The sequence below is a fragment of the Solanum pennellii genome, chromosome 1 (genome assembly GCF_001406875.1).
Source record: "Solanum pennellii chromosome 1, SPENNV200".
NCBI lineage: Eukaryota > Viridiplantae > Streptophyta > Magnoliopsida > Solanales > Solanaceae > Solanum > Solanum pennellii.
Window position 1 is genome coordinate 90,717,748 of NC_028637.1, and position 27,376 is coordinate 90,745,123.

The 27,376-nt window shown below is 37.6% G+C and overlaps 2 protein-coding genes across 4 annotated transcripts in view; one reads left to right on the forward strand and one right to left on the reverse strand.

Moving 5' to 3' along the window:
- The window catches only part of LOC107004567, a 31,157-nt gene extending 6,991 nt beyond the window's left edge, over positions 1-24,166 (forward strand). For 2 of the 3 annotated variants that reach the window (XM_015202816.2, XM_015202828.2), the window contains exons 4-26: positions 387-497; positions 749-799; positions 928-1,028; positions 4,222-4,315; positions 6,407-6,538; positions 6,783-7,046; positions 7,148-7,226; positions 8,356-8,444; positions 8,531-8,614; positions 9,020-9,094; positions 9,204-9,251; positions 9,324-9,419; positions 9,647-9,876; positions 11,646-15,121; positions 15,226-15,305; positions 15,485-15,565; positions 18,345-18,416; positions 18,493-18,598; positions 18,845-18,899; positions 19,699-19,827; positions 19,917-20,034; positions 22,286-22,362; positions 23,463-24,166. In XM_015202816.2, the coding sequence (XP_015058302.1) occupies positions 387-497; positions 749-799; positions 928-1,028; positions 4,222-4,315; positions 6,407-6,538; positions 6,783-7,046; positions 7,148-7,226; positions 8,356-8,444; positions 8,531-8,614; positions 9,020-9,094; positions 9,204-9,251; positions 9,324-9,419; positions 9,647-9,876; positions 11,646-15,121; positions 15,226-15,305; positions 15,485-15,565; positions 18,345-18,416; positions 18,493-18,598; positions 18,845-18,899; positions 19,699-19,827; positions 19,917-20,034; positions 22,286-22,362; positions 23,463-23,874 (6,060 nt within the window). In that variant the 3' untranslated portion in view covers positions 23,875-24,166. The remainder of the gene's footprint in view (positions 1-386; positions 498-748; positions 800-927; positions 1,029-4,221; positions 4,316-6,406; positions 6,539-6,782; positions 7,047-7,147; positions 7,227-8,355; positions 8,445-8,530; positions 8,615-9,019; positions 9,095-9,203; positions 9,252-9,323; positions 9,420-9,646; positions 9,877-11,645; positions 15,122-15,225; positions 15,306-15,484; positions 15,566-18,344; positions 18,417-18,492; positions 18,599-18,844; positions 18,900-19,698; positions 19,828-19,916; positions 20,035-22,285; positions 22,363-23,462) is intronic. The other variant, XM_015202821.2, reaches the window with a different exon arrangement.
- Positions 24,167-24,563: 397 nt separating this feature from the next.
- LOC107008098 overlaps positions 24,564-27,376 on the reverse strand; it is a 4,964-nt gene continuing 2,151 nt past the window's right edge. The window contains exons 2-3 of the mRNA XM_015207007.1: positions 25,663-26,325; positions 24,564-25,426 (exon numbers count right to left, since the gene is read on the reverse strand). Of these exons, the coding sequence (XP_015062493.1) occupies positions 24,742-25,426; positions 25,663-26,270 (1,293 nt within the window). The 5' untranslated portion in view covers positions 26,271-26,325 and the 3' untranslated portion in view covers positions 24,564-24,741. The remainder of the gene's footprint in view (positions 25,427-25,662; positions 26,326-27,376) is intronic.

Here is a 27,376-nt window from a genome sequence, read left to right on the forward strand (position 1 = left end):
TATGAATAATTCATTTTGTTTGACTCTATTATGGAAGTCGTATCCCCAGCTATCTGAACTTTATTCAAAGTTCCATTTCTTTGTTTTCTTTCATTAGTAGCTCTGTTATATCCTTTCTTCAACTAGGCCAGACACAGATTGCATTTGTAGCTTCTATAGAATCAGGTAGAAGAAAAAGATAAATATCACTTTTGTAATCCATTCAACTGTCTAACTTAGATGCGCCACAAAGAAACAATGGATTCTAAGATATTGTTGCAAAGAGCTGGCTCAACTTCTGCTTTCTTGATTTTTCCCTAATTTGTTGCTTGCTTGCTGTTATTGCTGGTACTAGTGAAGTTTGGAGTTCTAATATCATCACTTATTCTCTTTTTTTTGCTGTGCAGTTGATTGGTATTACAGTGACAGGTCTTGAACCAGAGTTTCAACCGATCATAAACTACTTGCTACCCCACATAATATCAAGCAAGCAGGACGGTAATGATATGCATCTTCAGGTATAAGATACTGCTATTGCTGAATATCTGTTGCGCACATTAATTGTAAGATGCATATGTGAGCCTTCTACATTGTCATGGTCAGATAAACGTGCTGTGGCACATCATTCCTTTAAATCTTTTCCTTTTTGTTAAGGATAAAACTTATCGGATGGCTGTCTTAATAAGCAGTGTTATGTTGCTTGTTTTAGATGTATGCGAGTGTGTTTGTAAATCTTTCAGCTCTTTTTGTCTAATCTATGGTTTTATAGCTGCTTCAAGATATCACAAACCGGCTTGGAGTGTTCCTTCCCCAGCTAGAGGTATTTCTTTGAATTGAAGTGTAGAAATAAGAGTATCTTTGTTATTCTGAAACATGAAATTGATGAGCTGGTAGTGCTGTTTTGGGGGATTACGTGGTTCTGTTGAGAATTCTGTTATATTTGTGCAGGCTGATCTTAACAGCTTTTCAGATGCTGCAGAATATGCTACACGTTTTCTTGCAATGCTTGCTGGTCCCCTTTACCCAATTCTTCAAATTGTAAAGGAAAGGTTGGTACCCTGATTTCTTTTACCAGGGTATTTCTCTAATAGGTCCACAATTTTGTCTGCATTGGATTTTATCAAAGATATTACATGATTATCAGCTATCTTCTGCACAGTTACAATGGATTTCTTTGTGCTTCTAGGATTGACATTTTCCACTATGCAGAGTGTGTGTGTGTGTTGGGTTGGGGGTGGGGGGATTTTACTCTCATCAAACAGAGTAGTCTTCCCAGAATAGCTTCTGACCACAATCCTGTTGTTTTGAAGAGTGGAAGAAGTCCTACTCTAAATTTGAAGCACGGTAGTTAGAAGTGGAGGGTTCTAAAGAGAAAGTAAAAGAATGGTGGGAGTCTTTTTGTGTGAATGGCAGACCAGGTTACATTTTTGCTGAGAAGCTGAAACTGCTTAAAGTAAAGTTAAAGGAGTTACATTCCAACTTGTGTGAGGTGGACACTCTCTAAGGAAAGAAATGCCAGATGTTTTTAAATGCAAAAAGAGCAGCAGCCAGAAGATCAAAATTCAGTGCCTTAATTTACTTTATTCTGACCAGAGAGATATCATTAATACTATTTAGTTTATTCACTTCAATCAGGCTTCTTAGAAGAGCTTCAATGCAACTTTTATTGTGTTAATCCTAAAGAAGTCAGGAGCTTCAGAATTGAAGAACTTCAGACCAATCAACTTGGTAGGGAGAGTTTACAAGATCATTACTTGACTGATGGCAGAAAGGCAAAAATGTTGTGAATAAATTGATCAAAAAGCATCAAAGGACATTTGTAAAGTGAAGCCAAATCATGGATGCAATACTCCTAGTCAGCGAATGCATTGACTCAAGAATGGAAGGGGGTACTCCTGTCATAATGTGCAAACTGGATAGTCAGAAAGCTTATGACCATATGAATTGGCGTTTCCTTCTGAAAACTCTCAGTCAGATGAGATTTGGTAGTAGATGGTTGAAGTGAATTGAGTTATGTATAGAAACAAGTCAGGTTAGGAGAACTTGCGGGTTTATTTTTGCATCAGAAAAAGGGGGTTGACACAGGTGATCCCCTCTCCACTTTTCTCTTCATCTTGGCAATGTAATGTTTTGACAGTATGATGAGGATTGTATCACAAATAAGGTGGATCAGAGGTTTTCGCTGGAGAAAGAGTGGGGGAAGAAAAAGAATTTGATCATATGCTTTATGTAGAGGACACTATCATCTTATGTGTGACTACAGTAGAACATATCAGCTTAGTTAAGAGTTATCCTGGTATTGTTTGAAGCTGTTTCAGGGCTGAAGTAAATTGGGGAAGAACAGTCGTTTCCGGTAAATAAGGTTCCCCAGATTCGGGAACTGGTTATTAGGATGCAGAGTTTATCAAATTCCTACCACCTACTTGGGCATGCCTTTGGGCAACAAACATAAGGCAATGGAAATATGGAACAGTATTCTGCAGAAAACTGAAAAGAAGCTAACTAGATGGAAGGCACAATACCTGTCTCTAGGTGGAAGATTGATCCTCATCAATCTTGTACTAGATTTCTCTGCTTACTTATGTGACGTTCTTATTCCCAATCCCAACAGAAGTGGTGGAAAAATGGACAAGCTTAGGAGGAATTTCTTATGACAAGGAAAAAAGGAAGGGAAAGATTACAACTTGATAAATTGGAAGATTGTGATTCTCAGCAAAGCAAAGGGGTCTGGAGATCAGAAACCTGACCGAGATTACAAAACGAGAGCCTGCTGATGAAGTGGCTGTGGAGATACACGGGGGAAGGGGGTAGCTCCTTTGGAGGAGGTTATAATTGCAAAATATGGTGAGCTGAGTCCCTGGCGTATAGAAAATGCCACTGAACCAGATGGTGCGTGTGTGGAGAACAATCAGAAATTGGTGGCCACAGATGGAAGAAAATATATTTATCAAGGTGGGAATGGTAACTAAACTAGATTTTGGAGGGATGGTTGTATGGATCAAACCTCTCTCTGAGACCTTTTCCAAACCGAATTACTAATTTGTGAAAATCCTGATGCTAGAGTGTAATTGCTTGACAGAACAGGGTTGAAACAATATCATTTAGAGGATTATTAAATGACTGGTAGGTCTAGAGGGTGGCAGCTTTACTGGGAAAATTAGGTGGAGTGAACATAATTACAACAATCACATACAATGTCTTGTGGAAGCATGGCATTGGATGGAGTTTTTTCAGTTAGTAATGCATTCAAAAGAGGCTTGCAGGTGCTGGCTGGGGTCAAAATATCGTTGAAACTATTTCTGGAAGAGTGACATCCCAACAAAAGTGAAGTGTTTCACTGAGCTGGTGACAAAGATAGCATGCCTAACACAAGAAGTCCTACAGAAGAAGGGCAGACAATTGGTTCGTAGGTGTTTCCTGTGTAACATGACAGGGGAAATAAATAAGCACCTATTTTTGCACTGCAAGTTCACTGCTCAACTATGGAATCTATTCATCAACTTTACAAGCATGAGCTGGACAATGCCGGAACATACATCAGATCTCTTGAGCTATTGGATTAGTAGGGGAGACAGTTAAAACCCAAAGAGATGGTGAAGGTTAATACCATCATTTATGTGGTGGTAAATATGGGGGGTGGGTGGGTGTAAATGGAAGATGTTTTGAAGATAAATCCAATTCCCTAGACAGATTAAATGGAACTGTATTTGTATCTTTGCTTTTTGGTGTAAAAACTTTGTATAGAAGATATAGATCAGATTATATATTTGATAAGAGTCTGTAAATGCTACTCTTTTTGGAGGTGGCCAGCATACCCTTGATGCTGAGAAAACAATTTTTCCACTTCCAAAAATAAAATAAAATGGAGAATAAAACTGATATGAAGTCATTTTGTGACAGAAGCATATGAATGAAGCCTTAACCTTGTCGACCCTTTCTATAGATATTATCTTGTATGAAGTTAATTTTTTTTGAACCCTGTGGTAACTTCTATATTGCTGTTATTAATCATTGAAAGAGGATTGCTTATTCCTTTGGGTAAAATTTTCTTATTGTGGATTACCCACATCTTTCGGGTACCATCGGCTGTTGGTAATTTATTATTGAGCCTCTTCGAGATGGTTCCCAACCTTGATTCCAGTTAAAGAATATTCATTGCTCTTGTATTAGATGTGAGTATTCTATATGCTTCATTCCTTGAGTACAAATTTATTGTTCACTATTTTTTTCTTGCTTAAGCAGGGAAACAGCCAGGTCAGTAGGCAATATTTCGGAATCTGAAGCTTCAAGAAACAGTCAACCTGTAATAGCTTTGACTGTATCATCGAATTTTGAGGTACGCATAGGGTACTGCTCCTCTGCTTTTCTTGTCATGCAGTTTGTGAATTTTTACCTCATAAAAACTAACTAGTAACTGTCTCCCCCTGAAAGGAAAAATAGTATTCCCTCCGTCCAGATTCTGTGGTGATTGACTGTGCATTGAATTTAAGAAACAAAAGAAGACTTTTGAAAACTGTGGTCTTAATTAAGTTAGACATTTTGTGGCTATAAATCATGTCATTAACGGTACAGTGAATATTTAACAATTTTTGGAGGTGGGCAGCATTCATTAATGCTGAGGAACAACAATACCTTTTGTCTAAAAACAAACAAATAAGGGGTACAATGAACATTTTGAAGTTACTCCCTCCGTCCATTTTTTATTTGTCCAATATTGACTTGGCATACCCCTTAAAGAGCAATAAATAGAATGACAATTTTACTATGCTACCCTTTACGACAATAACCAACATGCCCTGTGTAATCCCAGAAGTGGGGTTTGGGAGGATGGTGTGTATGCAGAGCATACTTCTAACTTCAAAAGGAAGAGTTAATTGTATAACCCTTTGGATATAATAAATTCAATGCTTTGGAAATGCATTGGGAAATGACTATTGTTATTGTAAAGATGAATCTTGGGCCTAACTCAACCTCAAAAGCTAGATTATTGTGGGAGGATTGCCCAAGTCCATATAAGGAGACCACCGGTCTATTCCCCGACCAATGTGGGACTTTTACCCACTCTAACACCCCTTTCATGCCTAGGTCCAAATGGAGCGTGGACTGGGAGCCCAAATGGGGATGGATTTGGCACCCCAAAAGCTAGCTCAAAGGGAGGAAGATTGTCCAAGCCTTATAAGGAGTCCACTCATCTCATTAACCACCAATGTTAGACTTTTATCATTCTTTAACACCCCACCTCACGCCTGGTGCTTGTGCATTTTTTATTTTTGGGGATTGGGTGAGATGGGCCCTGATAATAAGGGTAAGTTTGATTAAAGGTAAGTTTGAAACTAAGTGATAAATTATCTCTTAATTTATAAAATTGGACAGTGGACATCTATTTTGAGTATAGCGGAGTGTGGGAGTAAATTGCTATAAATATATCAATGTCATTTTTTTAGGACTAACTAAGAAGGAAGGAGTGCCGCATAAATTGGGACAGAGGGAATAATACTTTTCCTCCTTGTACTCTTGACTGGAAACTGTTCCTTGGGATACGGATTATCTGTTACTTCTTTAAAACTACCCTGATTGTTAATCTTTAGCCTAGTTTTATACAGATAAGAAAACAAGAGGGAACTTTTCTTTAACAACCTGAACATATAATTTACCAATTCCCATTAAGCACATTGGGAAAAAAGAAGTATCTTCATACAGTTGGTTTAACGAACACAAGAAGGAGATTTCTCATGTGTTCCTTCTCATTTGCTAAAACATGGTAACCCTTCTTTCTCCTGGAGTGGAGTGCTTAGCTAGCCTTCCCAATTGTCAATGGCAGTTGTGTAGAAAGGCAGATTGGATGGCCTCAAAATTCTGACATGATTTACTTTTCCTGTCTAGTGTATATGTGTATATTGTATCGATGGCCCTTATATCCTTGTAATATTTATTTCCTGTATGTGCAAATGCCTCTTATACATGTGGGAGGGGGAAGCTTGACCTAATCTAGACGTACTGCATCCTTTGGAGTTTGGGGAGGTTTTCCTTCATATTTATGCTTACTCCACTTTCTGGCTCAACACTTGATGTATACAGGGTTGCAACTTTGTATCATGCGCTGACCAATCTTATTTTGATGATTCATTTTTTATTTTCATTTCTGAAGTTCTTAATCTCTATAAGAGCTTTGCCAGCCTTTGTAATTTTGCAGGCTCAGCTTAGGAATTTATTTTATGCTTTATTTCATATATTTTCTTGCATTTTTTTGGGTTGACGAGGATCTTTAAATGTTCTCTATTATTTCATCTATTACTTTTTTGGCTCATTGTGGAAAGAAAATGTTGCTGCCATGTAAAAGGATTTAGGCACACTTGTCACTGAGGTGGTTACCTTTCTTACTTATATGGCATGGCTGCTGGCTAATTATATGTTTTTATCATGGCAGCCTAGGAGATCACGTCTCATGTCTTCCCTGATTTTCCCTACATCTTGTTACTTGGCTTTTCGTCCAGATGCCATCTTCATTTTACTGAGGAAAGCTTATAAGGATTCTAACCTGGGAAATATATGCAGAGTGGTAATACACTTAACTCTTTCTCCCTATTAAAAAAAGATTTTCCTTCGCTTTTTCCTCTGAGTAATTAGAATACGTAACAGAAAGAAAATAAAGCAAGATTTAACTAAATACAAATATTTACTTGTGCCTCTTCCATTTTTTGTTTCCAAAATGTTGAGAGTTCAAAACTGTGTGATTTGAAGTTTCATGAGAATAAAAGTAACCTTTGCTTTTATATTAATTTCAATTCTTGTTTTATATCTAGGCCTCTTGGATTCTGTGGAAGTTTCTTGAGCCTATAAAGCCACCAGAAGCTTCACATTCTTGTAGTGAAATTACAACTTCAGTGCCTGATGAAGGATCACAATCTGAGCCTTCCGCCCCTCCTTCTTTTGCTGATTACTCTGATTTATTTGGAGATGACTTTAAGATACCAGAATATATGTGGGACTCCATTTTCAGTAATGTCTTAGATATTGGCCTAGTGGAAGAAGGGATTTTACATGTTCTGTATGCTTGTGTATCCCAGGTCAATCACAACCAAAGCTTTCTTCTATAGATAAACCACTGCATTCATAAGTGTACTAATACTTGATGCTTCGTTTGACATTCAACATTTCATTTTAACAGCCCCTGCTCTGCAGCAAGTTGGCTGATAATGCTTCTGATTTTTGGTTGGCATTGCCCCTAGTTCAAGCATTGCTTCCAGGTATACCGCATTTGCGGTTCCATAATTAATTGATAGTTTGTGTCATTGACTTAATATTTGCTCAAAATTGATTATCTTTTTTCCTTTATCATTATAAAAAAGAAAAAACTGACATGTTTCATACCTGAAGTGCATATCAATTTGAGACCTTAAGGTTTTGTGGAGAGTCCTTTTTCCTCTCCGTTAGGACTGTCTTTTAGTTAGATGGCTTCACCATTGAATATTGAATCCTCTTTGAGTATTTTAGTAATGGAAGAGCATTCATTATGCTTACTATTAGGAATATAAACATATTACTCCTTTGTCCCAATTTATGTGACTCACTTTCCTTTTTAGTCAGTCCAAAAGAATGATGCATTTCTATATTAAGCAACAATTTAATTATAAAATGTCTAGTTTACCCTTAATGAAATGATATACCGCCACACAAATTTTTATTATTTATTTTGGACCACAAGTTTTAAAAGTCTTCCTTTCTTTCTTTAACTCCGTGCCAGTCAAACTACCTCACGTGAAATGGGATGGAGGGAGTAGTAGTTAGACTGTCAGTGTTAACACTCAAGTAGGCCGTTGTCAGTTAAATGTGTGTTTGTTGTATCTTGTATTCCATTATCATCATCTTTTACATTCATTATTTTTCCTTCTCTTATTTTCACTCGATATTAGAGTCTCTATGATCTTGGTAGAGATTTAAATGGCTTCCGCCTACTAGTACACAGACTTATTCTGTTTGACTGACCTAAGTTTTCTTTATTTCGTATGTCTTATTACTCTTGCCTTCTTCGGTAATTACTCTGGCGGCACAACTCCTCTTTCTAGTGATTGTTTCCAGTATCTTTCTGTTGATTGTTACTCATAACCGCTCCTCTTTCTGGTGATCATTTTGGCAACACTGTGTCTTGTTTTGTGACTGTTCTGGCAGTACCATCTCTTTGGCCAGTATTCTGATCATTCTTCAAGCTAATGTTACCACAACAACTTTTCTGATGAAATTCTAGTGACTTACTTTTGAGTCAGTCTCTCATTGGTTGGATATAAGATGTGTCTCTCATCCACCTATTCCATTACAAGTTAAATTATTTATTCTTTTTCCTTTTCTTATTTTCTCTTGCTTTTCTGTGACCTGAAGCACTTCGTCCTAGTATCAACAGTAGTGACCCAATTGATGAAGATTTATCTCTGTGGAAACAACCTTTTGTACAGAAAGCTCTGTCCCAGGTAGTTCTATGATATCTTTTCATAAATTTTGTTTTGATGTTCTTTTAATCTAGAACCAGAGTGTCATTACAGTTGCTATTGTGCAGATTGTTGGGACTTCGTCTTCATCAGTTTATCGTCCTCTGCTTCGTGCTTGTGCAGGTTACCTATCATCATTTTCACCATCAAATGTAGGTTTCCCACTTCGTTTTAGGTTCTGTTCTGTCAACACAACATCTGCACTTTGGTTAATGTTGAACATTTTTCATTTTTCATTTTTCTTTCTCAGCCTGTGGTTTGTTATCTGTTGAACTTTTATCTGGCAAGATCAGCCAAGTGTATTTTTCCTTTGCTTCAATACCTGTGAATTTTATCTGGGAAGATGAGCCTGTTATCTGCTTTTCTGTATGGTTACCATTCTCAACATGGTTCCTATGCAGTTATTTAATTAAATATAGAGATGGAACGAATGATACAATCCAAGATGATGTTACAAATGAATTGAAAAAATATATTTTACAGTAGTATCTAATTCTGTTTTTTCTTGTTCTGAAGTTGGTTCTCTTTACTAAAATCTATTTGACACATACTGGCAGGGGAGGGCTGCATGTGTGCTCATTGATCTTTGCTCTGGTGTCTTGGCTCCATGGATGCCTCAAGTGATAGCCAAGGTTATTCAACACTTTCTTCTTACTCTGCTGTGTAGGCTGTAGTAGAATTTAGGTTTTACCTTGCAACCTTGCTTGTGAAAATTTTCTTCTTAGATTTCTTTTAATACAGATTGACTTAGCACTTGAGCTTTTGGAGGACCTTTTGCCTGTAATCCAGGTGTGTGTTTTTATTTTTCTTTCATTATATACACTTTTATTAATACTTACCTTTGGACAATATGTGTATCAGGGTGCCCACCACTCATTTGCTCGTGCACGTGCAGCCCTTAAATATATTGTCTTAGCTTTATCTGGGGTTATGGATGATATTTTGGTCAAATATAAGGTAATCTTTTGACTGAAATGTTTGTCAATTAGTATTCAGGGAATCATATTATAATGATGATAAGATATGAGCTTAAATGAAGAAATGAGGATTCATATAGACGATCACAACTTGTTTGAGACTGAGGGGTAGTTGTTGTTGTATTATTCATGGAATCTTATGACTGCTCTTTAGCTGTTCGATTTAACACCTTTAAGCTTTTAAATTTGGGAACTTCATCATTTCAGGATGCTAAGCACCAAGTGCTTTTTCTTGTTGAGATGCTAGAACCGTATCTGGATCCTGCATTAACCCCTGTACAGAGCATTATAGCCTTTGGGAACGTTTCTTCAGTTGTCCTTGAAAATCAAGAGAAAAATTGTGCTATTGCGTTAAATGTTATTCACACATCTGTACTCAAGCCTGCTGTCCTCCCCTCTCTGGAAGCTGAGTGGAGGCGCGGATCAGTTGCTCCAAGGTAATAGAAAGATGCACAAGTCTTTCTTGAAACATTGAGTTTCTTTGTGGGAACTACTTCATTCTATGTCCTATTTTATGATTCAGAACTTAGCCCCTCTTGATTCTTTACTGTTTTGTTTTTAAGACTGGTTTTTTTAGCATATTTAAATACTTTACTTCCTTTTGGGGCTTGTATCATTTAATTGATGTAAAAGTGCCATTAATTGCTTTTATATCCTGTTTTATGTGATGCCAGCTTTTGAAAGTTGCGAAATTGCAATATGGTGATGGTCAACTAAGCTATCTATATACGTAAGAAACAATCCAACCCAAAAACTGATTGCAGGCTTTTTCCAATTGATCAAGAACAACAATGGCCAATGAGGAACTTATACCTCCTGAGATGCAGATTCAGATTGCTGAGTTAGATGTCACCTTATGGGTCCATCGAAAGAAAAGATAGAAAAACATGGGCTTCAATGAAGAAATGCCTAACTGAAGGGAAAGATAAAAAAAAATATATGTAGTTAAGTATAATGACCATAAACTCAAACCACAATGATGCAGATAAAAGAAAATAAAAGTTATAACTAAGCGAGGTACTTATTGGACAATGTGGCTCTCTTCAGGACAGCTTGTAAAGAAATGGATCTTTGGCCTAACTCAACCCTAAAAGCTAGCTCAAGAGGTGAGGATTGGCCAAGACATATTAAAGAGACCATTCATCCTTTATATGGCCAATGTGCAAATCTTTTACGGAGCTCATGGTAATAATGTGCATGCCTGAAGCATCTTAGTGTGTGCAGCCAAGTGCTACTTAAGTGAACTGAAGCATACAATCTATTTTGCACAACTTATTTCGCACCTAGCTTCAGGGCGAGAGTTTTAGAGAACACTGAATTGCAGACCTAAGACTAGGAGGATATTTTGTTAGCTAGGCGAGATAGTGCTTTGAAAGAGTGTCTAGTTTTATGAAAGGAATATCTTTAATTTAAAAGCCGCTTTGGTAGTCTATGCCTGGAAAGAGTAAGATGTCATCAATCTGGATGGTATCCTGATGTTCTAAACTCAATGCATAAAATATATTCCAGTGGTCATAATTATCTTAATTGTGAAATAAAAATTCAGTTCTTTCTGAATATATCCTGCATCGTGTTCAATTCTGCTGCCAATCTACTTTGGAATTTTTATCTTGTATTCGTGTCAGAAAGACAGATTTCCTGTATGAAGTACTTGGTCAAAACATGTTTTAGTACTAATGGAAAATGATAGTCTACATCGAAAATAGGATCGGTGCTAAGCATCTTTTCAATGTTTTTTAAGACTGGTGCTAAGCTAGTAAGAACTACTTTTCTTTGTCCTATGACTATTCTTATTATTATAATTTGTAAATGATTTGATTGTTTAGTTGTTGGCGTCAATGTGCCTGGCCCGGACAAAGGTAGTCCATATATTGTTCATTATCTTGGAAAGAGGATTTCTGTACATCTTTGAGAAACAAAAAAAGGGCAAAAGCTTCGTCAGGTAAAAGAACTTTAATGGGAATGATTGTTGTGGCGATCCGATTGGGCTGTTTTGCTAGCCGTAATTGGTGAAACCAAACAGTTACTATTTTATTGAGCTGATTTTATATATAAAGGTGTACCATGTGTCATAGTGAAAGAGTTACCTGGTATCCTGAATTCTGTCTGGTAACTAGTGCTTTAGTGCATATGATAGTAAGCTTTTTCCCAAGATATGCATACTGCTTGACCGCACTGAATTTGTCTTGAATCAATGAATATGCAGTGTACTTCTCTCAGTTTTGGAGCCTCACATGCAGCTTCCTTCTGATGTCGACCTCCGCCAATCTCCTAGTGTTGAGCTCCTAGCACCACAATTATTGAATGTTTCACCTCTTTCTTCTGTCCTACGCCAGGCTGGAGCTTCTTCTAGATCTGGAAGTCATGAGGATTCTGATGCAAAAGTTGATTCTGATATGACTGGAAAAGGAGACATCCCTGAGGAAGTGAACCTTCTCTTTTCCCCCCCAGAGCTCAACAGAATCTCACTAGTCTCTGGGAGCCTGGAGAAAAAGTGCAGAGACTTGAGTTCTGATGTCAAGAAGGAAACTAATCACATTGTTGAGAAGTCCACAAACAATCAGTTTGACCATGGCTTGCTATCTGCTGTTGATAATACTGTTGAGTATTCTAATCTGCATGATGATTACTTTCAGCTTGTAAGTTACCGAGATTGTCAGACGAAAGCTTCTGAATTTAGGCGTTTAGCGTTGGACTTGCATTCGCAGTGTGAGATCACTCCTGAGGGTCATGATGCTGCTATAGATGCTTTGCTTTTAGCAGCAGAGTGCTATGTTAATCCGTTCTCTATGGTGTCTTCCAGGGATAGTTCACCTATTATGAACAAACTGAGTACTAAGAAGCCGTGTAAAAACCACGAGGTTTCTGTTCTTCAAGAACTTTTTAACGAGGACAATGACTTCAAAATTGTAGCTGATCTTGAGAGGAAAAGAGACAAATTTGTTCTTGAAATAATGCTTGAAGCAGCTGAGCTTGACAGGAAGTATCAGCAGAACTCAGATGGGGAATGTATGACTCCCTATGTTGAAGGGAATGATGAAAAACTTGATTTATCTCAGCAAGATATAAAATCAGCAGATGCTATAACCTTACTTCGCCAAAATCAAGCACTTATATGTGATTTTTTAATTCATCGCCTGCAAAAGGAGGAGCACCCGACACATGAGATACTATTGCAAATTCTGCTGTTTCTATTGCACTCTGGAACTAGATTGAACTGTCCTCCTGTGCTCATTGTTGACACAATCATAAAATCGGCTGAGCACTTAAACCAGCAACTGAGAACTTTTTACTATCAATTAAAAGAAGGAACTGTCCAGTTTAATGAGTGGAAGCTGCAGGCAGTTCGACGTCGCTGGATTCTTCTTAAGAGATTGATAATTGCTTCAAGTGGTTGTGATGAAGGGTCCGAGCTTTCAATTAACTACAGGAGTGGTTTCCGGTTTGCTAATCTAGTTCCTGCTTCAGCTTGGCTGCAGAAAATACCTGCATTCTCATCTTCAACTTCCCCTCTTGCCCGTTTTCTTGGCTGGATGGCAATATCTCGTACTGCTAAACAGTATCAGAAGGAGAAACTCTTCCTTGTCTCAGATCTTTCACAGTTGACATATCTCCTGTCTCTATTTTCAGATGAGCTTGCTGTAGTAGGCTACCTGGAGCAGAAAGATGACAAGAAAATTGAAGAATGTGGTAGCAATTCAAGTTCTAGGAAAAGGGGTGAAAGTTGTAGTCCACAGAATGGAGATCAGTCTTTTTCTGTTATATACTCGGACATAAATCAGTTCTTTCCCAATTTGAAAAAAGAGTTTGAAGTTTTTGGGGAATCTATATTGGAGGCTGTTGCTTTGCAACTAAAATCTTTTTCTTCTGCTGTTGTACCAGATTTATTATGTTGGTTTTCTGATTTTTGTTCGTGGCCTTTTGTTCGAGAAGAGAACCACCCTTTTTTTAGAAGATCTACTGGGTTTGCAAAAGGTTTTGTTGCCAAGAATGCAAAAGCAATTGTCTTTTATGTGCTTGAAGCCATTGTAGCTGAGCACATGGAAGCACTGGTACCAGAAGTACCAACCTTGATGCAAGTTCTTGTTTCGTTGTGTAGGTCTTCATATTGTGATGTGTCATTTCTCAGTTCAGTGTTGCAATTGGTAAAGCCAATTATCTCATATTCTTTGGGAAAATGTTCTGCTAATGAAAACTTAGTGAGTGATGATTCTTGTCTTAATTTAGAATCATTATGCTTTGATGAACTTTTTGACCTCATCAAAGATGAGAATCATAACACTTTAAGAGAGGATGGACTATGCAGGGCTATGCCAATTTTTGTTTTGGCATCGGTGTTTCCTGATCTATCCTTGCAACGCAAAGTTGAACTATTGCAGTCTTCTATATCCTGTGCCGATTTTGCTTCTTGTGAGCCAACTACTTCATTTCATGATTATCTTTGTGCATATCAGGCTGTAGTAAGAAATTGCAGAGTTTTGCTCCTTGAGATATTGAGAGGCTGGGGTGTCATTCCCTACGCTATATCTCCATTGTCTGAAATGGATTCTGCACCATGTGATCATAGATCTGAACAGCACTCATCTTTCCTTTTGGATATCTACTCAACTGAGATGAATGAAGCAAACATGGATGATAATGCTGTTGTGAACAAGAAGTCTCATCTCAAAGTTGTGGAAGTTGTAAGATTCTTAAAGGACCTAGAAGCCCTCATTTCTAAGCTAAATCCAACTATTGAACGATGCTTTAGGATTCACCATAAATTAGCAGAGAGTCTAGCCCTTGTTTGTGCAGAAAGTTTCGTGTACTCAAGATGCTTAAGTTTGGTTGCTGAGAAAGTTCCAGTTTCTGAAGGCAGTGAAGAGGGAATTCTGCTCAAGATGGAAAGTATTTCAGATTTCACTGATTTTTGGAAAATCAGTCTTGAAGGACTTGCAGAAATGATTCTATTGCTTCAGAAGAACCACTTGTGGGAGCTTGCTTCTGTGATCCTTGGTTCTGTACTTGCTGTTCCTCAACGCTTCTCTTTGCATAGTGTAATTAGCAATGTATGCTCTGCAGTTAAAAATTTCTTGCATGGTGCCCCAAGTATTGGTTGGAGGCTTCACAGTGATCAATGGATCTCTCAGCTATGTGAAAGAGGCATCCACACCTACCATGAATGTGAAGGTTCTCTGATTGATCTGTTCTCTTTCATGCTTTGCCATCCGGAGCCTGAACAACGATTTATTGCACTTAAACACCTGGGGAGGCTCATGAGCCAAGATGGACATAGTGGGTCTGCTTTATTATGTTCTAGTATTTGCGATAAAGTAGCCTCATCAGTAAGTAAGTCTTCTGCATGTGAGCCGATTATATCTGCGCTGGTTTCTGGTACATGGGATCAGGTAGCTTTGCTGGCTTCATCTGACCCATCACAGCGTTTAAGAATCCACGCAATGGCTCTTCTTGTAAACTATGTACCATTCTCTGAAAGACGCAACTTGCAATCACTTCTTGCAGCAGCTGATACAGTTCTACAGTGTTTGACAAAACTATCACAACCAACCTGTGAAGGACCATTAGCGCAACTTTCTATTATACTTTTTGCCAGTATTTGCCTATACTCTCCAGTTGAAGATATTTCACTTATTCCTGAAAATATTTGGAGCGGTATTGAAAGTTTTGCATTAGGAGGAAATGGTATAGTTTTTTTGTACTTTTCTATTACAACCAAAAGTAGATACAAGATTGAGTTCTGTAAGTATTGTGCTTATTGTGCTATCCATTTTGTCTCATTTTTCCAGAAAGATTTCCTGTCGGACTTGAGAAAAGAACTTGCCAAGCTTTATGTAGACTGAGAAATGAAGGGGATGAGGCTAAAGAGGTAATAGACCAATTTAGAGACCTGTTTTCATTTGTCACGTTCTTAGTAATTTATGTATAGAATTTTTGAACATCAAAATTCCTGTTCTCTTTTTTCTTTCTCCAATTATCTAGCTATTAGCTTAACAACATTATTCTTGTGAACTCCATCTAACGTGAACTTCTTTGTATGGATAAAAGATGTTGAAAGAAGCTCTCTCTTCAAATTCCCAGCAGCAAATGGATCCAGATTTTGGTCATACACGCGAAACAATCCTTCAGGTATATGCAATCTTAATCCAGTAAGTCTCTTGTTAATGATCTATATTTCATTAAGATGTCCCACTTACCATCTGACACGGTATGTATAAAGTAACTCCAGTTGTACCCCTGAACATTATCTAGAACACCCATGGTATTTGGTTTGACTAAAACTAATAATTGTTTTCTATGATAAAAATATCAGCTGATTTATATTTGATTTTAAGGTAGCAATCAGCATCAGCATCATTCCTTTTTAGTTCAATGTCTGATGTGGTCTTTTCCTGTTCACATTTGTATTGATTTCTCTCCTGTGGGGAACTAACAGTGGAGGAGAGAATTATAGGGTACAGGATACATGTGTTCATTGGATTATATACAATATATATAATACCTTTTCTCAGTGTGGGACAATATGTGTAACATTTTAGTAAACCAACAATCTTATGGTCTAACATGAGTTTGCAAATTGTTGACTTCTGTGGACTATCTCATCTAAAAGCTTAAGTTGTCAAAGAGAGCACACTTAATGTACTCAATTAATTTCTCAACATGCCCTCTCATGTGGGGGCCTGATCTTTTCATGGGTTAAGCACATGAAATTCTTTTTTCTTTTTTTATTAATGGGTGTGGTGTGATTCAATCCCATGACCTCTGCCTGCTCAAATATCATGTGAAAGTGTGTGACCATCTCATCTAAAAGTTAATGTTGTTAGAGAGAGTAGACTTTACTTAATTATATTCTCAACAAAAATTATGAATACACTACTATAGTAAAAGGTTGCTCATTGTAAAGAGGCACACTGATGAGTTTTCTCTAGGAAATAGCTGTAATTGCACAACACTAGAAAAAATATTGGCAGAAGTGTGCCAGAGCATGTTTAGGCTCTAGAGCTAGGTATGATGCAGATTGGGCGCTTTGCCTCAAGCATTCATCACTTCAATTAAGCCCCGAAGACCCCCTTAGTGCTAAAGAATCTGAGTTTTGGCCTTGGAAGATAATATGGGAAGTCAAGATTCCACACTAGGTAGTGTGCTTTACAAGCTTAGTGGCAAAACAAGTTGTCCTAAATCAAGATAAGCTAATGGAAAGGGGATCTGAAGCTATGTCCTAGATGTTTTTTTCTTGAAACTGACTGGGATGTAGATAGGGTTACAACTTTATTGAGTGAAGTGGAGAATTTTCCTGGCACTACTGTACAATCTGATAAACTGAAATGGAGATATCCGGGGATGGGATTTTCTCTGTGAATAAAATGTACAAGGGCAATAGTGTGATGCAAGGTGAGTGCCCAAACATCTGAAAGAGCATGGATGCTTCACTTGGCTAGTGGTGAAGAGAGCATGCCTTACACATCACGAGGTTCTACAAAAGAAGGAGAGTTTAGTAGTGACAAGATATTTTTTATGCAATGAAACTGGGGAGACAAATAACCATCTTTTTCTGAATTGCAAGTTCACTACACAACTGTGGAACCTCTTCCTCAGTTTCACAAAGACTGAATGGACAATGCGTGAGCATACTGTTGATTTGATGAGCTTCTGGATGAGAAGAGGGGGTGGCAAGAATCAGAAAAAATGGTGGAGTATAATACCTTCATGTATATGGTGGACTGTAAGGAAAAAGAAATGGGAGATGTTTTGGAGACAAGATCAAGTTCATGCATGATGTGAAATGGAACTGTTTAGTGTCTTTATTTTTTTTGGTGCAAAGGGAACTGTATAGAGGAATTAGATGAGATGGTAGATTTATTAGGTGCTCTGTAAAGCTTAGAGTCTAACCTTATTACCTTGTAATTTCTTGGAGGTGGTCAGCTTTCCTTAATGCTGAAGAATACAACAGTACTAATTCTCATAAAAAGAGTGACAACAATTTTGACAGATTTTCATCACAGAGGTGAATCAGGTGGACTACGCCAAGGAGTACATTGGAAGTTTTAGCTTACTGGAATAGATATGATAATCTGTTAGGACAGAGGGAAAAATCGAGGGAGAAATAGAAGGAGAAATGGAAGATTGTCCTAGCTTGCATCTGGTGGACAATTTGGAAGGGAGAGAAACCAAAGGTGTTTTGAAGATAAGAGTATTTCTCTTTAGAGGTTGAAGATTAATTGTCTAGTGCTTTTCTACTTTTGGCGTATTCATGAATATCCTCAGGACTCAAGAGGCAGAGGACATTCCTAGTGTTTCAGATTAGTTATGAGGCTTAGGTGGTAGGTTTTGCTCATATGAATAGTACTTGTAATTATTACTGAAGAACACCTTTGGTGTAGTTCTTTGTCTAAAATAGATATGTTAACTGCTAAAGAAAAAGGGGTACATCATATCTAGCATACAGACTTCTCTGACACTAACACGGACATTTTAGGAATAAGCCCTGCTATTACCAACGACTAAAGACCCTGCAATGTAAGAAATAATAATAGGTAATTTGAAGTGAGAATGAAAAATGAGAATAAATCAAAATGCTAAGAAGAGAAGTTAGTAAAATTCAGTTCTCTTTATTGTAGCTAGCCCTTGAACCTTTCATGGCCTTTCTTCATATTATTGTCTTATCTCTTGTAGAATAATAAGCATAAGGCAGTTTATATTGATTCCTGTTTCTAAACTCTTCATTTTGATTCTTTCCCTTGTCCTATTAGTTGTTCATTTCGTTGTTTGGGCATCTTTCTGTTGATAGTTCCATCAACTAGTAATTAGTACCCTCTTGTATTTCTTGAAACCATATTTTCTCTAATTTGACCTTAATTATCTTTTAGAATGCTGTATTGGGTACCCATTTTTTCGTTCAATTTTTCAGGTCATATCTGATTTGTCCACAATCAACTCATACTTTGACTTTTTCTCAAAGGAATGCCACGAAAAAGTTCTGGTAAGGATTTGGTAGCTTTATGACATTCATTATTACTTGAGCTTTTCTCTTGACACTGTAGCTTCAATTCTTCAAGGAATTGGAGGAGGCTGAGATTGAAATGGAACTTCTTCAGAAGGAAAAAACAATGCAGGAATTATCAGCTGAATTTAAAGATTTGCATCAGCTTCCATTCCTAACTGGTAATACTTTCTAATAATATGTTCATATTTTGTATGCTTTGGAACACAAAATTGTATCCTTCATATCAGTGCATGTTTTCTTGTAAGTGAGACTGCTAGGTGCTCCCACTGAATAAAAGGCTGACTTCATACTGTTGTGTAAACTACTGCAGAGCAAAGTGCTTCAGCTAATTTGTTTTCAATTACACCGATTGACGGGGGCACATATATTTTCTGACATTCACCTTTTGAAATTCTATTGTGCAGATTCGGCAAGGCAAGATAACCGCTTGCAGCAAATCAAAGAGGAAATCAAATCCTTGTATGCACTAACTACAATCTATATATACTTTGGATAAGAGTTGTATTTTGTAGCTGTATTAATTGAACAGTTTTATCTTTTCGTTTATTCTGGTTGCTGATTGAGTGTTCCGAAATAAGCTGATCATTAGTTTATCATGGATTTCTGCATACATCCATACTTCACTGTTACTTTGTAGTATCAGGGTTTCAATTGTTTGCCTGGGCATGCTGACTCTTTATTTATTTTTATGCATCACTTTGAATATCAACTTGCACTTGTTTGAATGTTATCGTATACCTACTTTTCTGTTTGCTACCCCTCTTTGCCCCCCCTTCCCTGTTGTCTTTTGACCTGTTTGAGGGGTTGGTGAATTCATTACACACTGCTTAGATTTGTACTTTTCTTTAGGGTAACTGAGATGTCTTTCGATGTATGTGATTCACTTGTATAAAATGTGGGGTTGGTGGTCTCCTATATGTATTTGATGCAGGATAAAGGTTATCTTGCATTAGACTATAGTTTGTTGTTCTCTATGGATTTGTTCTGGTTAATTCTCTCTACTGACTAATCCATGCAGCTGTGCCGATGTGAACTGATATTAGTAATTTAACTTTCAATAGAGCATCTTGCCTTTCATCTCCTACCTCGATCTCCACCCATGTTCAGTAGAACTGATTGATTGAAGAAAATGAAACACACGATTCTATCTGACGACTCTTATTAGTTCTACATTCATCTTCTCAAGGCAGAAAAGAATTAGAGGAGATTGACCTTAGACTTATCTATTTAAGCTCTTCTGTGTATCTCTTCTTACCAGAGAAAAGGCCAAACTCAAAGAGGAGGTTGTAGCACGCAGGCAAAGGAAACTACTCGATAGGCATGCCCGGCAAAAGTTTTTGGAAGAGGCAGCCCTTCGAGAAGCTGAACTTCTACAAGAGCTAGATAGGTTTTTTCTAGTGTCCCTCAAATCTCGTGCTACATTATTTGATGATTACATGTTAATTGTAAAATGTCTACATGATGCTACTATTTTAGAGAGAGGATGGCTGAAGTAGAAAAGGAGATTGAGAGACAACGTATACTGGAGCTTGAACGTACAAAAACCAGGGAGTTGCGACACAGCCTTGATCTAGAGAAAGAAAAGCAAGCGCAGGTATGCAAGAATGATCATAGCTCACTTGTCATCCCTTGGTTATGACAGCTAGGGCAAAGTGTTTCAAACTAGACCGATTAAAATGATGCCTAGTGGATGCTTAGGTTTTATTTGCATCAACGATATTTCCCTTTATGCCGATTGACTTTTCTGAATATAGTGGATATCTTGTGATACACATTTTTTAATATGTAAATCAGCAGTAAACATCATGTCAGCTTCATAAAAATAAAAAGCTTCTTTTTTGTTCAGGGAATTCAGACTCCTAATACAAATTATCTTTTTTACTTTATTTAAGTTTCTTTCCGAGTTTTTTCTTCTTGCTTTTTCCTTTGTCTCTTCCTTCCTATTTAAATATTGCCTCAGTTCCTGGTTGCTCTCTCCTTAAATTGTTTGTCTTAATCAGCCTTAACAGCCTACAGCCCTACACATTTCCATCAGCAGAGTGTGTGGACCTTTCACCCTTACCTTTATACCTGATTAATCATTCCTTGTAATCTTAAAAGTTAGTGCGAGACACCATTCGGTATAAAGAACTTGTATCCAGTGGCGGAGCCAGAAATTTCGTCAAGGGTGTTCAAACTAAGAGAGAATTTTTTTTAGCTGAGTGGGTGCACCAAACTTTTTTTAACTGATGGGTGGGTGCACCACTAAAATTAAATTACATATCATTTAACCAAAACATATGACAACTTAAAATTATAAAGTGTAATAGTTCACTTAATACGGATCGAAAAATATAAAGAAGACTATGTTATACTCTTTAACAATTCATTTAATATGGATCGAAAATATATAAAAACAATAAAATCTCAATTATTCGGTTAATAAGTTCATTGAATAAACTGTAACAAGATTTAACAATTCACTTAATACGGATCAAAAATATATAGAAACAATAAAATCTTAATTATTAGGTTAATAAATTCATTGAATAAATTGTAATAAAATTTAAGGCTAGAAATAGAAAGATAAAAAATTGTGTTAAAACGTAGCGGGACAGAATCGAACCTAGGACCTCAAAGAGGCAAATGAGCATCCTTACCACTGGATTGCCAACCTCTGTTGTGTTTAACAGTGTGTTGAAAAGCGCAAAAAAGCGCGCTTCAAAGCGAGGCGACACCAATGCGCTTCTTTCTCCTGAGGCGATGCGATCTGAAAAAGGTGCTCGCTTCAGATAAAGAAGCGAGAAGCGACACTAAGGCAAAAGCGCAATAAAGCGCGCTTTTTCTAAAAAAGCGACAATTAGGGTTTTTTTTTAAAAAAAATAGTTTTTTTAAAAAAAAAATAATCTGAAATATACAATATAACATAATTTTTCTTTCACGACTCTTTTTTCGCTTCTTCTCTCTTCACGACCGCGCCTGAGACTGTGTCTCTCTTCACTCCTCGACCGCGATTGCAGGTAAGTTTTAACCGATGTTTATTAGTTCATCTCTATGAGTTCCTTTTCTCCTGAAATATACAATCTTCGCCTTTGCTTCATCTCTGTGAGTTTCTTTTCTCTTCACGATGCGACTGCTGTAGTTTTTTCTTCTTCTTCTCTTCTTCTCTTCATATCTGCTGCGATCTGCTCTGTTTTTGTTCACAATTACTGACTGCCTCCTCTGTTTTTTTTCAATTCTTTTTTTTTTTTTTTCATTTTGTGATCAGTGTGTATGCTAGCAGCTCTTTTTTTTTATATTTTTGACACTTCTGATGATGAAGAAGATGACCAATTATAACCCTTGGTTATGACACTTGAAGAGTTTGAGGATCTTGTTGAAGAATAGGAGTTTGAGTCTTTCTGATTTAATTATGTTTTTGATTTTTTGCTTTATATGTTATGACTTATGAGTATTATTGACTATCTATTTTTTTTTTTAATTTAAGACTATATTACCTCTATTTAGTTATTTAATATTTTTTTATTTTTATACTAAATGTCGCTTTTAAAAAAAAAAAAAGCGCGCGCTTCGCTTCACGCTTCTCGCTTCTGTGAAGCGAGCTCTCGTCGCTTTTTTCCGCTTCTCGCCTCCCAAAACACTGGTGTTTAAGCATGGTCATTGATTAAGATATCTAGTTAATAGAGATATTTTACTTATATACACAATCACATTTTCTGACGAAGGGTGTTCGGCTGACCACCTTTTCTTAGCTGTAGCTCTGCCCTGCTTGTATCCTCATCGTAAATGATTATGCTAGATTAGATTTAATTCATATGATGGAGTGGAAGTCTTGCATGCCGATTTCACCTGAGATCTTTTTGCAGAGAGAACTGCAACGAGAACTTGAGCAAGTTGAATCTGGAGTTCGATCGAGACGAGATTTTTCATCCACAAATAGTGGGTAAGTTTTGTTGCCTAATACTTTTGATTCATGGTAAACTATAGCAATGTTTTGTGGCATCTGAATCTTCTGTGTTGAGAAAACTGTTTAGGTTAATCTTTGGGTCAGACTCCTTCCGAAACCTCTTCCTCTGGGGGGGTCTCACCGCCCCTTTTCATTTTTCAAAACTGCAACATTTGCTTTAGTTATTGCCTGTTGACATAAGAATTCTCTTATGTCTGGGTTATGTTGTATAATGGCAAGGGTGAATGCCAAGGCATAAACAGGTGGAAGCTCTTGCCATGCACATAAAGTCTTTCTAAATTGTTCAGGCTTGTTGCTTTGATGTCATATAAGATCACCACAAGATTTACCTTGGTTCGAGATGAACATGGAATTACTTTTTTCTTCAGGCAAATATTTTTGTTTTTATGGACATGAAAATACTGCATTTTTCCAATGGTTGAGTCAGTAATTCTTTCCTCTAGCTTTTCTTTCTCATGGCTATTGAATTGTCTTCTACAAAGAAAAGAATTCCTACTGTTCAGTGGGAATAACTCAAGAATGCAATGTTAGTCATGCATATAGATGGTACAAATTGATTGAGCACCTCATTGTAATGTCATGTAAGATTTGAAGAGTCCCTTTCTTGTTCCAAGATGAGAAGAAATGCCCTCTAATCTTATGCAAAAGTAGTGTTGTTTTATGTACTATGAATGCACTAAATTTGATGGGTAATTCTTTTCTTGCGTTTGTTGCTTATGTCCATGGGATTCTGGTTGTGAGAAATGATATCATGGTCTCGACAGTACATTCAAAGGCTGTTTAATGTAGATCTCACAGCACTGCCTCCAAAAATGGTGGCAGTGGAGTAAATAAATCATATTTGTCCTATTCTTCTCTCTCTCTCTCTCTCTCTTGTCAACAAAATGGTTGCAACATCAAGCAGCAATAACTTGGTCTGTTTCTCACTCAGTATTAAGTGTCAACAGGGAGTGCTATTACCGACTTATATTGGATTATTTTTTTGCTCTTGACAATTGTTAAATACAGTGGTTTAGTGCAACAGAATTTTGAATACCAAGGAATCCTCTCTTGATGTGTTTTTCAATCTAATGCAGTAGGGCGCGAGAAAGATACCGTGAAAGGGAAATTGGAAGAGCAGGTAATGAAGGGACCAGAACAAGTACAGGGATGACACAGCCTGAAACTGCGACGAGCTCATCAATGGTAACCATGCCTACTGTTGTTCTATCAGGGGCTAGGCAGTTCACTGGCCAACATCCAACTATTCTACAATCACGCGACAGAGATGAATGTGGCAGCAGCTATGAAGAAAACTTTGATGGTAGTAAAGACTCAGGGGACACAGGGAGTATTGGGGACGCAGACCTGGTATCAGCACTTGAGGGACCGTCCATGAACTTTGGGTCGTCTCAAAGGCATGGTCCCCGGGGGAGTAAGCCTAGGCAAATTGTGGAACGAAGAGAACGGGATGGTAGAAGGGAAAGTAAATGGGAGAGAAAACATTAAATAAGCATCAACAAGATTAGTCGCATTACCTACCAAGTAGTAGTGCTATAGGATGGTTATAAATTTTTGGATAACCAGATTTATCTGTGTTAGCCAGAATGTTGTTGTAGGTATATTTATCTATAGAGGAAGAAGCTCAAGGAAGATGGTAAATTTGCAGCATTGTTCTCATAGTAAGCTAGGGAGGAGTAACTAGTCGAGCTTCAGGCCGTTTTGTAAAAGTAATTGTACCATTATCTATTGTAATGACATGTGACTTTTATATTCAAGATTTTGGCAATTTCTGGTTGTTGCTCTTGGATTGTTTTGCTTACAGCATAGTGGCCCTTTTTTCTGGGGAGAAGTATGTTACCTTAGTCGATTGGATTGTTTTGTCAACTTTTGCTGGTCTATTCATTTGGTTGAGTTCCTAGAAATTTGTGCCCCATCCATTATTCTTGGTAGGTATTGTATAGTTTAAGTTAACGACTCAAGACCAAGGTTAAAAACGTATGCTACAAGTTAACATCCAAGATCTATATACGTGCGTAGAAATGTTCCTTATGTGTAGCAGTGAAACATGAACTTAGATTTGTCTTTCCTGGTACTTGCATTCAGATAATGTTGTTCAGATTTGATTTAGATGGCGAGGACATAACAGAACCATGATGGTCCTGAGGATCTTGTCCGTTGAACCGTTGCGCGAGTAATAACCAAAATGAACCAACTTTTGAGAAGATAGTTCATAAATATATAGATTAAGTTGGTTCTATACAATGACGTCAAGTTGTTACAAGTTACAACAATCAGGAGAAATACAACAATGGCCTGGCTTACTTCATTAGAGAAGGAGATCAATCGGTATCGCCCTATCATTATGTGCATACATCACCAGGAATGGCGACTACTTCTCCGTAGCCTTCTGCGAAAAGGCCTGCATGCCTCTATGCTAAGATCAACTGCAGCAGCAAGCGCCATGAAAATGGCTGCGTCTTCCACACAGGTCACATGTCGCATGGCAAGTTGCACGAGGGGCTTGCTGCATTTCCCTTCCCCTTGTACTCGACAGCTCATGACAAAGCCGCCTGCAACAGGACTTAGTGCTGCAAAGTCTCCACTGCTTCTTGGACTAGGCAATGGACTCGTCGCTGCTCGAACCTGTCTGTCCGTGTCTATGTAGAACTCACCACCCTTTTCTGCACTGATCAAGATCTCAGACATGAGGAGATCGCCACCATTTTCTTGCCCCTCAGATAGAAGATGGAAGCGACAGCAAATGGTATCTCTGATCCCACGTTCACGCCATGCTTCAAGCTTTCCCCATGGCTGCCAACATCCGGGCCTGCAAACATCAGGATGAACAATCAACCAAGCTCCTGGGTTGGATTTGGCAACCCAATCACAACCTGTTGATGGCACAAACGGAGTTGTTATGAACGCTGCTGCAACAGCCGAGCCAGAGAGATCGTGTATCTTCACTTTCCATCCTTTCCTCTCTCTTTTCTCTATGTCAAGTTCGGAACCATCAACTGAATTTGACCAAAAATTATTTAATGGATCTACCGGAGATACCCTGTAAGTTCAGCATAACACACAACAATTTCAGAAATGACCCGAATTCTAAAATCAGTTGTGGAAGGAAAACATGGTTAGACAAGATAAGCCTTCTAAATGCACTTTATATATAGTCTCTGGTGAAAAACTACAAACAGACAGATTGAAGAGTAAGAAATAGAAATAAACCAACTTAAAGTTAGAACCCTGAACTGAAGCATATTTGAAAAAAAAATAAAAAGAACCATATAGTACCTGTCCTGACTAAACTTGCAACTGAAAATAGGTTGCTTGATGTTTCCCTGAAGCTGTACTATCTGGGGGCTTAGTTTCGTTTTATCTTCAAACTGGAAAACATATCTTGGATCAGGGTCCAGCTTTACTCTCAAATGAAGCTCCGCTCCAGGTTTTCCAGTATCCTGTTTGTTCTTGCCAATTCCTATCCAGCCATTAAACAGAGTGACTGGCTTTCCGTCACCCCACTCAGGACCTACTTCCAACTTAAAAGTCCCAACTTGCTGTCTCTTAATACCAACTCCACAGTGGCCACCTTTGTGTCCTGTGAATACAACTATCTCTAGACATGCGTGAGGCGCATAAAAACACCCAGGTTCAAGTAAGGCTTTTAAATCAGATTCTTCAAGATAAAAGCTGGATGCAACATTGTGAATATCCACGGTAGCTTCAGGTGAGGAAATAAAGGGAACAGATGATGTCTGTACAGGGAAACCTCGAAGACGGATCTCGCATAAACAGGGAGAAGAGAGTGCACTTATCCCTGATTTTGTACCATTTAAAGTTGTCCCAGAGAGTCTCAACCCCAACGACCCTATTGACAGCCTGATAAAAGCCTGAGGATCCATTCTGGTCAACACAACGCCATTTGTTGTACACTTTGATCTCACAATCTATTAAATCCTGTCAGTCAACAAGTGAAGGTCAGGATGGGGACATTAGAAGTAGTTAATAAAGGTCAAACAGGAGCCCTATCTCAAATTCCACATTCAATTGCACAAAGTAGATTCCCCTATTATTCACTCAAAAGTTATCAGAAACATTCAATTTAATGTACTTCTACTTTATAACTGAAAAATCCCCTAGTGCTAGTGGCCAATGGTTTGAGATTCAGTGGAGAATGGGTTCTACCCTTCTCTACTTAAATACCCAGTTTTCTTCTACAGCTAGCTTCTGTTACAATTGAAACCTCAACTCCTAATAAAGTATTCATCTATTAGGTAACTAAGTTAACCCTATAAAATATGTCATCTCATTTAATTAAACGCATTTCAATAAGCTGTAAAACCCCAAGTTTTTCTACTTGAGGTTGTCATAGTCTAATACATATACTCATGATGACTATATGAAATCTGAAATGTATGTGGAATAATCTAATACATAATACGAAATACGAAATAATGTTTGGAACGAGAGGGGAGAATATGTGTGGAAAAATCTAATATATAGTCACCATAAAGAGGAAATGTTGCACAGGTAGAAATATCAGCCATATGGTGCAGAGAGATCACAGCAAGTAAAAGCACTTCATTTTGATTGGTATGTTTGCATCATTCACATCCTCCAGTAAAATAAAATTGAACCTCTGTATATTTTCTTAACATGGCTCTCAAAATATAATATACTTATATCTACTTTATCAAAAATATAATATACTTATATCTCAAAAGGGAAAATTGGCTCCCTTGTTTATTAGACATTGAAAAGACAAAAAAACAGACTCAAGTGCGAGCTAATGTCCTTAGTGAAGTGCATCTGATAAATAACTTACCTCATGGTCCAAGTAAATAAACCTGAAAAAAGACTGGCATGTTTGGATAGTTCAGAAAACATGACATGTTAAGCAAACTGCAACCACCCCAGAAGCAGCAAAAGGTACAAATTTTACAACAAGAATGGTCACATACCTTGAAGTTCTAAACTTCATAGGTAGCAACATAACCTGTTCATTCGG